This window comes from Callospermophilus lateralis, chromosome 4 (genome assembly GCF_048772815.1).
Source record: "Callospermophilus lateralis isolate mCalLat2 chromosome 4, mCalLat2.hap1, whole genome shotgun sequence".
Lineage (NCBI taxonomy): Eukaryota > Metazoa > Chordata > Mammalia > Rodentia > Sciuridae > Callospermophilus > Callospermophilus lateralis.
In genome coordinates this window covers 131,048,624-131,065,411 of record NC_135308.1, presented here as the reverse complement: position 1 = coordinate 131,065,411, position 16,788 = coordinate 131,048,624, and the positions used below count along the sequence as shown (strand labels likewise).

The 16,788-nt window shown below is 34.6% G+C and overlaps 1 protein-coding gene across 26 annotated transcripts in view; it reads left to right on the top strand.

The window, feature by feature from the left end:
- Ppfia2 (PPFI scaffold protein A2) overlaps positions 1-16,788 on the top strand; it is a 448,465-nt gene that overhangs the window by 327,186 nt on the left and 104,491 nt on the right. For all 26 annotated transcript variants that reach the window (XM_076853182.1, XM_076853164.1, XM_076853162.1 and 23 more), the window contains 2 exons: positions 12,856-13,077; positions 16,632-16,778. In XM_076853182.1, the coding sequence (XP_076709297.1) occupies positions 12,856-13,077; positions 16,632-16,778 (369 nt within the window). The remainder of the gene's footprint in view (positions 1-12,855; positions 13,078-16,631; positions 16,779-16,788) is intronic.

Genomic DNA, 16,788 nt, shown 5'->3' with positions numbered 1-16,788 from the left:
AATTCTGTGATGGAAAACCTTGAATCAAAGACAAAATGTGGTTATTTGTAGGACAAGATTTGATTAGTCACTTCTGATATTTGAGTATTAAAAACAAGCACAATGAAGATAAATAAAAACAATCTAAGCAGACCTAAAGTATCCTAAGGTTATGACCCTGAAGCCCTGGACTTCCCTAGTACTTAAATGCTTTCTGGTTCCTAGAAATATCTTGTTTGCTTGGCTTTGTTTATTTATTTTTTCCTCCCATATTATGTTACTTGCAGACAGGAGTCTTCACATTTCGAGTACCCAACCTAACATCTGGCATATTCTAGTAGCTAACCAGATTGTAAAGTTGTTATGTTTGTTTTTGTTTGTTTGTTTTTTCATACCAGGAATTGAATTCAGGGACACTCAACTACTGAGCCACATTCCCAGTCCTATTTTATATTTTATTTAGAGACAGGGTCTCCATGAATTGTTTAGCACCTTGCTTTTGCTGAGGCTGGCTTTAAATTCTCCATCCTCCTGTTTCAGCTTCCCCAGTGCTGGGATTACAGGCATGGACCACAGCACAGGCTTAGATTGTAAAGTTTTGATGGATGATTTAATTAATGAATAAATGACAGGATGAATGAACAGAAGAGAAATTTAAAAAGAAAAAAAAACAAAGCAGAAAATAAAGTAGAAAAGACTTCTGAGAGCATGATACTAGAATCAGAATGCTTAGGTTCAGATCTTAATCTCATGATTTTCAATTAGTCTAACCTCAAGTAAAACATTTATATTTTTTGCTCTGATTTCTTTTACTGTATCCAACAGATTATTAATGGGATTTAACAACCAAGTATACATCATGCACTTGTAATACTGCCTAGTGCATTGTCAGAACTTAATAAGGATTATCAAACTGTGGTAATTGTTATGAATGAACACTGCCTTAGAAACAGACTATTATCCAGCTCTCTGTTCTTGGGTAGATAATCAATAAATGTTAGTCATTTGTATTATTTGCATTGTTCTGATGGAATATATGATCTTCCTTGAGGACTTGAAGATAAATCTGAATTTGAGAGTAAAGTATTATAAAGAGCACAATGATCTGTAAGAAAAAGCAGAAAAATTTGCTAGGGCATCCCACTGGTTAAAGTCTTTTAAAGTCTCTCCTTAGTTCCAAGCCTAGTCAAGTTGTTATTCATAATGTTCCCTCTTAGACTTTATTCTCAGTCTGGGAAATCACTGATGGATTCAGTCATTCAGTTATTATATACTTTTATTTTATCTAATACATTGCTGACTTATACTAACTTTATGATTCTAGATTTTTATTATTTTTCTTAATATTTTTATACTTATGAATATGTTTCCCATCTGGATTTTTGTTTTTTATTTTTTAATTCAACCTTTCTTTAGAACATCTTTCTTTTTCCACAGAATAAAATATTTTTATAAGTCTTTCCTCAAATCTGTAGATTTTTTCCCCAGTCCAGCAAATAACTATCAGTTCCAGATTGCTTATGTTAATCATTGCAAATCTTAGTTCAACTTCTTTGATCAGATAATTCGTTTTTTTCTCTTGAACTATAAAATATTGTAGTTTTTTAAAAATAGAATGGAACTGCTTAGTGTTTATTCATTAAGCACTGATAGATTTTAGGTATAATGTGCCTTTAATATATGAATTTAATGCATATTAAAATAAATTCTAAACTTCTACTCTGATCCCATCTATTGCTATTTTCTCTAGAAAGATCAATAAATTCCAAACTTCTACTCTGGTCCCATCTATTGCTATTTTCTCTAGAAATATCAATAAACCAGGAAAAGTAAAACATAAGAGAATAATGATCAATAAGACAGAATAAAGGGCTTATGGTTTAGATGAGAAAAACTTGGAAAAAGAGATGTTAAAAACATACAAATCAAGTTAGAAATATGTTTATAAAAAAGAGTAAATTATCAGCTATCAAATAAAATAGTTCCAAAATTAATGTCAACTAAATATTATTTCTGAATAGGTAGTATTCATCTAACTGTAAAACATAGAATTAATGTAACTCCTAAGACTTCTGGAACACCTTGTCAAGAAGTCCCTGTTCTCGAGCTGAGGTTGTAGCTCAATGGTAGAACACTTGCCTAGCATGTGTGAGGCAGTGAGTTTGATTCTCAGCAATATATCTCAGAGAGAGAGAGAGAGAGAGAGAGAGAGAGAGAGAGAGAGAGAGAAAGAAAGAAAGAAGGAAATAAAGAGAGAAAGAATACCTTATTCCAGAGAAGAAATTAAGCATGAAGTTATATTAATTTGGTAATTTAAACTCTCTGCATATTCATGTTCTGCATGTTCAACATTTGAAATTTGAAAGATTATTCATCAATGCTTAATACTCTCTTATCCTTTGGCAAACTAAAACAGTAGTGTGCAGCCACTAACATATGTTTAAAACAAGCAATAAAAACTAAAGCAACATAAAATTCAAAATGAAAATGGTCACTTTACTAATTTCACTATACCACTGTTTTTCAAAGATATGGTACACGCTAAAGCTAGAAATGGGATGAAAACATTTTAAAGAAAAGATTGTTTTGTAAAGGATTATCAAATACAAAAAAAAAGCATTTCATGTTTTTATTGTTTACCTGGTAAAATGTGAAAAGAACATATTTAAATTCCCAGTCTTATCTCATGAGAAGCCAGTATGTTGCTACATTGTTTTATTTATGGGGCTTTTATTCCCTCTACTTGATCTTTTTTTTTTCTTTTAATTTTTTTTAGTTGTTGATTTACTTATATGTGGTATTGAGAATTAAACCTAGTGCCTCACACATGCTAGACAAACACTCTACCAACTGAGTCACAACCCTAGCCCCCCTCTATTTGATCTTAAATATAGACTATCTATTTCTACCATATTATTTATTTTAATGTGAATTTGGAATAATAGTTTTCTAAAATTTACCCAATATTTTTATAAAGATATTTTATCCATATAGGGTTTTTAAAACAAGTGGGGGTATTATCTTTTCTTTTATATTTGCCTTTTTCATAAATTTTATGTGAGGATAGCTAAGTATGTGTTTCTATATTTAATTTCATTTTGGATGCTTATATTTTTCCTAAAATTCATCTCATTTATTCATAGAAACTTTCATTTTTCACTCATTCAACAAATACATTTTAAGTGCCTATATTATGGAACCTGCTGTTCTAGTCACAAGAGAAACCATCATATGACTCCTAAGCACTTGTGATACATCAAGGAAGGAATATATAGAGAGAAGTTCTTTCCTTCCTAGAGCTTCTGATTTGGCAAGATGGAAGAGGTTAGAAGTAATTTAACACCTTCTGTTTTATATGCATATATATGTATATATATACAAATTTAACAAAGATACTTTCTATTTATATAATTATTAACTCTTATCTCAGTATCTACAAATCACTCAAATAAAATGCTGCCTAAAATAAATTTATTATAACTAAATAAACCTAAATTGTATATATACATTATTCAAGCCTATTATCTGACCCATAAAATAAACTACACCAACAATATTATATCTCAATTAACATACCTTACACTTGCCTATCATTAAAAATTCCTGAAATATTTAGATGTAAACTAAAACCTCTCAAACACTAATGCCTATTCTAATACAAACTTAATACATAAATTAACATCCTTTATAAAAAGCCTGCTCACCTAAAACCCAACAAATACAGACTTAGATATATATACATACATATATATACCTTAAACAGTTCTAACATAATACATCCCAAAACACAATCCCACCTTTATATATATATATATATATATATATATATATATATATATGCAAATTAAGGCAACAAAAAACTGTAATAATTTTCTGACATATTAGTTAAAATGTGACTTAATTAATGAAGCAAAGTACTGAAAATATTTAGATGAATATCTGTACTCCATAAGCATAAAAGTTTGGTCTTGGCTTTTCTTATGAAGTTACAGTAGAATTACACATGCAAGTATCCTCAGTAAGGAAGCCCTTTATATCAAACAGATCAAAAGGAGACAGCATCAAGTACACTATTACATGTATTTCATGTTGCCTTTCTAAACCACACCCTCACAGGATACAGCATTGATTAAAATTAGGCATTATAAACAGAAGTTCAACTAAGTTATTACTGTAATAGGGTTGGTAAATTTCATGCCAGCCACTGTGGTCATAGGTCATACATTAATCCAAATTAATAAAATAGAGAATAAAATGTGTTTGAGATGCACCATAATAAGTGTAAGCTTTATCTAAGCCCTAAAAATCCTCAGCTCTAATAAAAATAAATCACTGATATGTGATATTTTATGTATACATTCATATACATATATTTGTATATATGTAAATTATTTGTATGTTAGAAGATGATAAATCATTTTGGAAAAAAAAAGGACAGTAAGAAATACAAGGATAAAGGGTCCTGGGGAGAGAAAAGATGGGGGACAGGTACCTAGGTGGTCGGAACTGGCCTCATTCAAACAATTTGGACTTTCACTATGTGGATTACTAAAGAAAGAAGTAAGAAGAAAGAACTAAAGTGAAGACCTTATATAGAAGAGAGATTGACTTGTATGGGGAACAGTGTGGTTACCAATGTGGCCAAAATGAGAGCAAATGAAAGAATAACAGGAAAGAGATCTTAGTGATAAAGGCATTGGGGAAGGAAAATGGATAGGGGACTCAATCGAATGGTGGTAGTGATCATTGTTACTTATAAGAATTTTACTTTTTCAATGAGTAGAATGAAAAACCATTGCAGAGTTCTGAGTAAGGACTTGATTTCACTAGAATAGAATCACCTTGGGGCAATCTGGAGCTTCTTTAAGAATTAACATAAGACAGGGTTAGAAGCAAAGGACCTGTCCAGAGGCTTACAGTAAGTCCAAGTAGATGGCCCAGACAAAGGTGGCAAGAATAGAGGTCCTGAGAATCAGATTCAGATATACTGTGAAAAGAAAATTAACACTATATTGAACAGATGATGATAAAAAGAAAGGATTCGTGAATGACTAGGTTTTTGGCCTGAGCAATTGGAAAGATGGCATTATCACCAATTGTGTTGGGAGGAAAAAGGTAAAACATATTTGGGATCAAATTGTAGGAATATAGGCATTGATAGGCCACAATGAACACATAAATATGTAATATGGTAGGGTGAAAGGCCTTTCTGATAAGGTAACATTTGAAGACAGCTCTAAAAAGACACTATTAAAATCACCTTTTGATGACCCCTCCAACTTCGCTTCCCACAGATGGGTAATCTATAGAGAAAGAAATCAGTTTCATAGTTGCCTAGGGCTTTGGGTGCAGTTGTAAGTGATTGCTAATGGTTAGAAGGTTTCTCTTTGGGGTGATGAAAATATTATGTTGATGATGAAAATATTATGTTGATTATTGCATAATTCTGAGAGTATAAAAAACTCTACTGACTTTTATATTTCTAAAGGGTGGATTTTATGGTTGGTGAGTTGAATCTCAATAAAGCTGTTTAAAATAGGTACTTACCTTTAATTCAGTTATTTATCATATCAGTAAAAGAACAATAATTTATTTCAAAGGTGTGTCAAGATAGCAATAATTTGAAGAAAAAGCAAAAAAAAATTTCTAAAATATAAATCACAATTTTAATATGACATTTCTATCCTGAAATTATGAAAACATACAGCAAGTTCTCTGAAAATATATGTTTTAGGTTATTTGAATAGATGAAAGATCACACATTTTTATGGTTTGGATGTGAGCTGTCCCCAAGAAGCTCATGTGTGAGACATGAAAAGAGGATTAGAGGAAAAATGATGGAGTTATGAGAGTCTTAATGCAGTGAATTAATTCTATGATGGGAATGAGTAGAAACTGAAGGCAGGTGGGATGTGGCTGGAGGTGGGTCATGGGGAGCATGCCTTTGGGGTATATATATATTCGATATTTGGCCAGTAAAACTCTGTCACTGCTTTCTGATCTTCATGTGAGCTGTTTCCCTCCACCACACTCATCCACCATGAAATCTTGCCTCACCTCAAGCCCCAAGGAATGGAGACTGCTGTCTATAAATTGAGAATTCATGAACCGCTAAATAAACTTTTCCTCCTCTAATGTTGTTCTGGTCTGATTTTTCAGTCACAGTGCCAAAAAAGCTGACTAAAACAGAAATTGGTATCAGGAGTAGGGCCATTGCCTTGACTAAACTGACCATGTGGTTCACAAGCATTTGGAGCTTTTTGGAATGGGTAGGAGCAATTCTGAGATGTGTAACAGTGCAAGCTGGAAATGCTATAGGTTGTTATATGTAAGTGGAACTTAAAGTCTGATTCTGGTGGGAGTTCAGAAGACCAGAATGCCAATGGGACGGTGGACAGTAAGGACAGAGCTCAAGAGGTTCAGAGGAAAAGGAGGACACTAATGGTAATTAGACTAGAGGCTATTTCTATTATGACCTGGGTGAGAAGTTGTCTGCATTTTGTCCATTTCCTGGGACTATCTGTGATGATTTTAAAAGCAAAGGACTTCTTAATCTGGTGGAAGAAATTTCTAGACAGCATAGCATTCGGGTGGTAACACGGATATTGCTGGCAGCTTTTAGCCAAGTTTATTGTAATATTCAAGAGCAGAAAGCAGAACAGAAAGATTTGAAAAACCTGGACTTGAAAGGTGAGAGAAAACTGGGACTAAGGAAGTTGCAGTTGTTAAAGACATTACTGCCAGTAAAGATAAAGCTAAAGATTCTGCCCAGAGACAATAAGAAATATGGCTTCAGGGCATCTCGGGAGCTGGCAAGACCACACCCATCTCAGCCTCAAGGAAGTAAAAGTGAAATTCCTCTTGAGAAAAGACTAGTGGGGAATCCTTGCACCAGGAGGCCTAGGAAGTTTTTTCAACATGTTCAGTCACCCAGACACTCAGAGGCTGCTGCAGCCAGGGTCCCAGGGGGCTTTTGTATTACTCAAGATGGCAGGAGACCTTAAAGTCAACCATGTGATGCTGCTTCTTCAGGAATGCAGGATGCTGGAGTTAGGGGATCATGGAAGATGATCCCCCAACACTTCAAAAGAAGGCCAGGCAAAGTGCAGCAGGATTGGTGTCCCTGAGGGCAGCCTCTAAGAGGGCAAAGTATGGAGACGTCAGGAGGTAACCTAAGCTGCAGTGGAGACCCCAAACTTAAGAAATACCAGTAACATGGACATTGTCTTAGGAAAGCTGCAGGAATTGAGCAGAAACTAGCCAACAGAAAGACCATTTGGGCTGCAACCAATAAGGCCACAAGGATGGAGCTACACAAGCCTATTGAACAGAATATCATCATGCCTGCCATCTGCCCCAGGTTCTGAACATGGAGCTGTAGGACTTGTTTGCCCAGCTGGATTTCAGTCTTGCTTTGATCCTATCCCTTCTTTCAGTGCTGCTATTTTTGTGAATGGAAATGTTTACTCTGTACCTTTATATATTGGATACTTGTAAATCGCTTTTGAATTTTACAGGAACTCATGAGGCAAGCATGCCCCAGTCTAAGAGAAGACTTTGGACTTGAACTTTTGGGAAATCCTTGAACTGTTGAGACTGTGGAGACTCTTGGAAATTTACTAAATGTATTTTGCAATGTGAGATAGTCATGAGCTTTTGGGGACAAGGGCAAAATGTTGTGGTTTGGATGTGGTGTCCCCCAAAATCTCATGTGTGAGACAATGCAAGAAGGTTTAGAGGAGATATGATCGGGCTCTGAGAGCCTTAATCCAATCAGTACATTAATCCCGTGATAGGATTAGATGGGTGGCAGGTAGGGTGTGCCTCTGATCCCATGTGAGCTGCTCCCCTGTACTACACTCTTCCACCATGATGTTCATTCTCACCATGAGCTCCAAGGAATGGAGCCTACTGTCTATGGATTGAGGCCTCTGAAACAGTGAGCCTCCAAATAAACTTTTCCTCCTCTAATATTATTCTGGTCAGGTCTTTTAGTCACAGTGGCGAAAAAACTGATTAAAACACACATTGTTTAGGGATGGGAACATAGCTCTGTGGTGAAGTGCTTTCTCAGCTTGCATGAGGCCCTGGCTTTGATCCCCAACACTTCAAAAGAAAACAATGATACTTTTAAAAAACATAAACAGTTATAAATACTTCAAGAAATAAATTGAGAAATCAAAAATATTTCCCTGAATGGTCCCAAATTTCAAAATACCATGAAGATCATGCAGCATACATCTGCTCCTTGAAGGAATTAAAGAGGTTAACATTTGAGAAGTGTTTTATTTTAGTTGCCTGATTACTGTTTATATTTAGTTAAATTCATCTCACCTTAAGCCTATTAAATATATATATATACAATATTATACAAGATTTTAATGTACCACAGGTGCACAAAATTGCAATAACAATTTTTTTCTAATTTGAAAAATGAAATCATTCCATTTCATGGAAGAAATATTGTCATATATAAACACACATCATGTATCTGTATATGTATATATACTCATTATAGATAGATATGAATGTTTGGTATGTGTATATGAATGCTTGGTACTTATGTCTACTATACAGCATGTATGGTTTTAATCTGTTTATTTATTTATTCTGATTACAGGCAATATAGTAAAGGGTAGATGAACTGCGTTGGGAGCTCAAAGCTCTGCAGTTTAATTCACATCAACTTTATATGTAATTCCATAAGTCTCAGTTTTTCCAAAGTTCTAAAGGACTCTACAATTCTAACTGTAATTTTTTAATTATAAAAAATAATTTTTATAACAGTTTTTTGTGTTTTTTGTTTTTAAAAAGGATGTATTAATGTATAATTTACATACAATTAAAGTACACAATCCCATGAATTTTGATACACACACACACACACACACACACACACACATATATACATAAATGCCACTTCAGTCAAGACAGAGAACATTTCCATCACCATTAAAAGTATTCTTGTGCCCTTTTACAGTCAGTCCCACCTACCACAACCCAGTTCCAGGCTCTTGCCAGGAAAGATTAGAATTGTTTATTCTAGAATTTCATATACTGGAGTCATATAGTGTGTGCTCTTCTGTGTCTTGCTTCTTTTTCTCTCAGTTTATTTTTCAGGTTCATACATGTTATTGCAAATAAAAGTAGTTTATTCTTTCTTATTTTTTTTGAATTACTGACCCATTATTTATTAAATAATGATAAAAACAATAATACAGAGATCTCCTGTTTTTTTGCAAAGTTTTCTTCAATTTATTTAGTATAGCATAAAAATGTTGTTCATAGGGGACTCCCTGTTGATTACTAATTTTTCTCTTAAGCTATAAGTTGGATCTACAAACCTAAGATTTGAAGATACTACTAACCATCTGATCAGAATGGTTCTAATATGGGTACTGAACTTTAATAAAAGGGACAGGTGATATTGCAAATTTGGAGGAACAGGGGGTCCATACTGTAGTCCACAGGCTTCATCTGCCTCCTTGCTGGGAGTGTTGCTTGCTAAAAGCTGGGTATGTACCTAAAAAGAAAGGAACCATGCACCCTTGAAATATACAACTGTACATTGAGAAGGGTCATGCAGCAACTGAGAACTGGGTTTGGGAAGAAGGCTAGACCCAAAATCATGCCAAAATCATAATACCTGAGGTATGATTTTGCAGGGTTTGTTGTAATTTCAAATATCATCAACTTCTGTATACAATCTACAAGTAACTAGGCAAGTTTAAGATTTTATATAACTTCCAGCTCTAGAGGAGTAGAGATATTCCGCTGGGAAATTGAAAAAATGAGAGTAAGTCTGTTTAATCTTTCTCTGCCCTTTTAATTTAGATTTTCCTAGCTGTTCCTCTGTGCTTTCTCATGACATTAAGTTATTGGATTAAGCATTTCCAGTTATTTGTCTGCTTTCCATTTCTCTACATTGTATCTTTCCAACTATTCTTATGATATTTTCTGTTCTTCCTCTTTTCTGCTACAGTCAATTCCTAAAAATTTTCATTACTAAAATTCATGAGCTATGCAAAATTACCCCCCCAAACAGTTATGGCAACAAACATCCTACTTGCTATTTCTATAAACTCATCTATTCCACATATGATTTCAAACCATCATACTGTACATGATAGTCTTATGCTATTTTATTCATATATTTAAAATTTTAAAACTCTTATACATGGCTAATGGAAGAAATGGGGTTTATAGCATCAAACTTAAACCTTTTAACACATAAAAAGGAGAGAAAAAATGGAAAGGAGATGAGTAAATTAGAGTAAGTGGATTGGGGAAGGGAAGAGATAAGTCAAAGGGAGGCATTGGGGAATGGGGTTGATCAAATTATGTGTGTGCATGTATGAATATGACAGAATGGATTCCACTATTATGTATAAGTATAGTGTACCAATAAAATGGTAGACAGTTTTACACCTATTAAGTGATTAAGAATCATATAAGTATTAAGATAGATATGGCTCTTTATCTTGAAAAAGACTTGAACTTTCTTTGAAGAAGTGAGTGTCAGAATAATTGAAGACTTTGTTTATTGCGAAGTCGTGAACAAAATATCTAAGGTCAGCAGAAAGTTGTAACACAGATGAGGATGGTAAATTACACCACCTCCAGGGTGGTTAATTGGTGTTAAATACTTGGGGGAGATGCCTGTGTGCATTTGATATGTTCCTACTTGATTTATTTCAGCTAGGTGCCATTTCCTGTGTTTAGCCAATGCTTCTCAGGAACAAAATTGCAAACAGGAGAACTCAACATTTATATTACGTTCAAATTGTTTCCTGATAATATCCATAATATTGGAGCAGATTCATGTTGCTAAACAAGCATTATAGCAGGTTAACTGTACTTTCTTTGCCCTTTCTCCATAGTTTCCTATATCCACTTGGTTGTTGTTTTCTTCACAGAAGTAATTTATTCCCAATTGTTGTACTACTCTCACCACAAACCTGCTCCCACACAGCTGTTCTATGGAAGGTTCATCTTTTACATTTTTAATTGACAAGTGATCATTGTGTCTACATTCAAGATAATTTTCAAATGGTTCTCCACAGTACTTAACTGTTTTGTTGTGGTGAGAATATTTAACATCTACCCTATTAGCAATTTTGAAATATGTGCTACATTTTTAACTGTAGTCAAAATGCTGTGCAATAAGATCACTGAACCCCACTCCTTCTAACTGTGTACCCTCTGATGAGCATCCTCCCCTTTTCTCATCCTACACCTATCTCCTGCCCTTGTTATATAATTCCACTCTCTACTTCCATAAATATGAGTATATGCGATTCTGCATGTTAGTGAGATCATGCAGGACTTTTCTCTGTACCTGACTTAGTTTATTTAGCAAAATGTCCTCTAGGTTGATTGATGTTGTAAAAAAATGTCAATTTTCTTCTTTTATAAGGCTGGCTAGCTTCTATTAGTGTAGACACCAAATTTTCTTTATCCATCTATCAGTCAATGAACCCATAGGTTGGTTCCCTAGGTTGGCCACTGTTGTTGCAGTGAATATGCCAGTGCAGATATCTCTGTGACTGATTTTGATTCTTTGGTTACACATCCAGGCATGAGATTGCTGAATCACGTGTTACCTCAATTTTTAGGTTGTTGGTTTTTAAGGCACTTCCTTACTGATTTCTAAAATTTTTGTGCTAATTCACATTGCTACCAACATCACACAAGAGTTCCATTCAGTTCACATTCTTGCCAACATTATCTTTTGACTTTTTGATGATAACGAATGAGATGCTATCTCATTAAGTCTCATTTTGCATTTCTTTTATTTCTTTAAATTTTTTTATTGGTTCTTTTTAGTTACACATGACAGTAGAATCCATTTTGATAAAAATTATACAAGTGTGGAAGTTATCTTAGTCTAATTAGGATCTCATTCTTGTGGATGTGCAGGATAGTAGGATTCACTGTGGTATATTCATGTATGTACAAAGGGAAGTTATGTCAGATTCATTCCACTTTCTTTCCTTTTCCTATCCATACTCCCTTCCCTTCATTCCCATTTGTCTCATCTATTGAATTTGTGAAGTTGAACATTCTTTTCATTTATCTTCTGGCCATTCGTATGTCTTCTTTTGAGTAATGTCTTTTCAGGTCCTTTGCCAGTTGTGTAATAGGTTTATTTGCTTGTTTGCTGTTGAGTTTGATTTCCTATATGTTTTGGATACTAGCCTGTGCTGTACACTTGTGAAGACAGGGGTCCACTGGCTTCTGGAGGACCTTTCTAAAAGCAGAAATGTCAGTCTCAAAGCTTTTAATCCTTTTAACTGCCCTCTTGTGGATCGTGTGCACACATAATGTTTGTTACTAACGATACACAAATCAAGAATGCTATACAATTTTCCCCGTGTGGTCAGAATCACCATTTCCAAAAAAAAATCATCTATGTCCTTTTCTGTGTGTCATTCAAAGTAAGTTTTGGAAATTTACAAAGGATTTTGAATAAAAATTTAAAATATTACAGTTTCTGTGTCCCTACCTATTAAAAAATAATATATTATTATCTCAATAAAATATATATTAATAATAAATATATAATTATTGTTACTATAAAAAGCCAGTTATTTATTACATGTGATTTGTGCTACTTTATATATGTATACAAACACAAGTATATACACAAATATATATGTGTATGTATGTAGTCAAATGCTTCTGTTCACCTTTTTGAAATTTACTGATTTACCTTCATATTTTAATATCAATTAACTATTTTCTCAGAAACTTGCTTTTTCTCCAAAACTTTTTGTCAGTATGAAAGCTATATCAATTTCACTATTTATTTCCATTTTTTTTTTAATTTGAGGATAAAGAACATCCTAAGTGCCCTATCTTGTTCTATTTCTGCAGCGTTTGTCCAATGGCTCTATAGACTCAACAGATGAAACCAGTCAAATAGTTGAACTACAAGAATTGCTTGAAAAGCAAAACTATGAAATGGCCCAAATGAAAGAACGTTTAGCAGCCCTTTCTTCCCGAGTGGGAGAGGTGGAACAGGAAGCAGAGACAGCAAGAAAAGATCTCATTAAAACAGAAGAAATGAACACTAAATATCAAAGGGACATTCGGGAGGTAAGTGATTCATAACACTCTTGGTCTTTGCTTCCTGAACACTGCCTCTGGGAAGCTATTTCCATAATTTCCTCTAATGGTGTGAAATCTTTACTTCTCAAAAGACCATAATTTGGGTCACATTATATTAGTTATGTACTTATTCAGCAAAGCAAAAATAGTTTACTTCATCAACAACACTTTAAATATGTATGGAAGGAAATTTTGGGTGTCAAGTCTCAGATACAATAAAGACTTTCTGAAGCTTTAATGAATTTTTAAAAATTCAGGCTTTTAATTTTAAATAACTGTGTGTGGGAATGAATCACGACTTTCTATAATCTTAGCATTTAAGAATACTCAAAGACGTTACTTTAAATCATTCCCTCTTATTTTGGTTCTGTGTCTATGAATGTGAAGTAAATGTGTGAATGTTATACATATGTATAACGTAACCTTTCTTTTTCTATATATTCAGTTCTTTCTGGAATTAACATTGCTTTATCATTGACAAAAAAGAAAGAACTTTAAAGTTACTACAAAAGATACAAGGAGATGTTTTATTTGTAACACTGCCAAATCATCTTACCTGCTAACGTCGAAGTTTAGAATCAATTATTTTCTCTCAATTGAAAAGAAAATTATTTCTCTCTCTGTGAGAAACTTTTGTGACTTTTACCCTCTTCTATTTTTCATACTCTTTTAAATCATGTGTTTTTATCTTTTTATATTGTTTGTAGGTGCTTAACCAGTTGTTAATGTAGTGACTCTATTCTCTGTACTTAATTCTCTTTCCCCCATTCTCTCTTGCACCCATTTCACCATACTTATGACTCCATGGTTCATAAAAACTGCCCTTATAAAAGTTTCTATTGACCTCTGTGTTACTGAGTGAAGGGGTCAGTTCTCAGTACTTTGAATCACTTTATCACCTTACCGCTCTTCCTTCTCTAGAGCATGTCTTCACTGAACTAAAGAAAAACACTACTTTCTCCTGAATTTCCTCCATATTTACTCCCTGTCCTCATCTCAAGAGTCCTTTACTGAGTCCTTTCCCTACCCAACCTCAGAATCCCTTCCCTTCTCAATCCACCCTAGTAAATTCATGTTAGTCTCATGACTCTAAAGCCTTCCATGGCCTTCTGACTCCCACTTTGTATCTCCAGCTGGTCTTGCTTTCCCGATTTCTAGATGATTGTATAGAATTCTAAGTGGTGTCACAAAATTAACATCTTCAAAACCGTTTTCTTGCTATTTCCCCAACACACCTGACTCACCTGAAGTCTTACTTGCCCATCATTGTTGTTGCTCTTGCCAAAAGTCTTGGAGCTGTCCCTGGTATCCCTCTTTGACACAGACACTATTATTTGCATCAGTGATAAATGCTAGTACCTCTAAATTCCCAATGTATCCATTACATGACCTCTTCTCACAACTGTCATAGCTCTTCCTTGTTCCACACAAATACTTTCTCCCATGGATTATTATAATAGTCTCTTTTCTAGTCTTTCTGCTTCAGACTTTGGCTCACCTTAGTCTATACCCCATAACCAAAGTAGCCTGCTTATGCATTCATTAACTCATGCTACCTTTCTGCTTAAAACTCTTCAATGGTTACTTTTTTACTTATAGTGATATCAAAATCCTTAAAGTGGCCTAAAAGACATGTACAGTTTCTTTTACCTCCCTCCTGATCTTTTGTAGTTCATCCCTTCTGTCATTAGCCCACTCATTAAAGGTGACCTCCTCTGCAAGCAGGACCTATTAAGTTGCATCTTCTTATCACCCTGCCATTTGCTCTAATATTGTCTTCTCAAGGAAGTATTCTCTTACCTTGCTATTTACACATACACACTCGCCCTCTTTTTTCATTTATTTATCCCACAGCACTTCCTCTTCCTGGCACAATATACATTTTACAGATTTGCTTGTACATCATCTTACTCCTTCCATACCTATATATAAAGATGCTTGAGGACTGGGAGTTTTGTTTTGCTTTGTTCACTGCTCTCTTCTTACTTTGTACACAACTAGTAAGCATAATAGGTACCCAAAAACATCTTTGCTAAGAGCACTGACACTTATAAGTTTATATAATAAGTAAATGTCAGAATGCATGAATGGGGTTAGAATATGGACTAAAACATTAACTACTCTTTCTGAAAGAGACCATCTGTGAAGCGGTAGATTCACTCCAGCTCAGGTGATACAACTTTATATAAATCAATAGTCCATGGATACCTGCCTCCTTTTCATTCCTTCCCACAACCCAAAGTCAGGGAATTTATAAAGTAGATGAAGTTTAACCTCTCTTCTATACCACCTTTGAGGAATCACTAGGATTTCTTTGAAATCACCAGGTCTATTTCTTGAACTGTTTCTCATTCTGATATTTCTTCATTCTCTTGGTTCCAGAGGTTTAGGTATTTCCCTTTCATTTTAGCACTTACATATCCACTTCGTACTTACCTAATCTAGTGTCACCTCAGAAAGAGCCTGATGCCTCTAGCTCCACCTTTTTTGTCACCCATTTAAAAATAAGTCCTTAGTATGAATAGTCTATGAATGTAGGTGACAGAGAGCCCAGTTAGAGGAAAGACATCAATCCTCTAATGCCAGGTCTTCTTTTATTGGGAATTTCTTTTAATGGATACAGTGGTCTCCTTTCACAGGAAATTCTTCTAAAACAGAATTACTCTTTTTCAGCTCAAAGAGTTCCATGGGAAAAAAAAAATCTTGTCATCCCTCTTTGAGTTGAGATTGCAAACACAAACGTTTTCAGAGCCAAGTAGGCAATATAAATGTGTGAAATGCCAGGTGCAAGACAGTAGGAGGTGACAGTGTTGAGAAGACCATTGAGCTGAGCAGAGCCCCTCCTCAGGCTGCCTTTCTGGATTCATCAGGCTTTTTGTGTGCACTTACACACACACACACACACACACACACACACACACACAGGGCACTCAGTCTACTGTGAAGGGTAACTAAAATATGTCTGAAAGGTTAACTTCTCAAGTTCCATAGCCCTGGTTTAATAAGGACTTCAGAAGGACCAACCACCTGTGAAAGTGATTACTAGTACATTATATTTGATTTCTCTAATTTCCCATAACTACCTGTGGAAAAGTTCTTATTACCCTCACTTTTCCCAGATGAGGACCCTAAGGCTTAGTGAGATAAAGTGACTGGCCCAAGGCCTACTTACCACCCTCCCACTCTAGCTCTAAGAAATAGGATCAGCCTGGCTTCAAAACTTGTGCTTTCCCACTATGAACTTCTTCCACAATCAACACAAAATAAACACTTTATTCAATGATAGCAGCTATTGTAAAAAATGCAGCCTCACTGTAACTTCCACCTACCTAATTTATGTTTTGATCATTGTAGTTAATAAAGGATATAAATGACTTCAGATAAATAAATGGGAGAAATTCGGATAAAACCTTGTATTACTTCCATAAAAAGAATGTCTTTACTCCAATAAAACCATACTTTTATGCCTTATAATTTTATTTACATAAAAACAACACATTAAGCTATCTGTGAATTACTTGATTTTTAAATTTTAATTATAGGCTATGGCACAGAAGGAAGACATGGAAGAAAGAATCACTACTCTTGAGAAGCGTTACCTCAGTGCTCAGAGAGAATCTACCTCCATACATGACATGAATGATAAACTGGAAAATGAGCTGGCAAATAAAGAAGCCATCCTACGGCAGGTTCAGTATC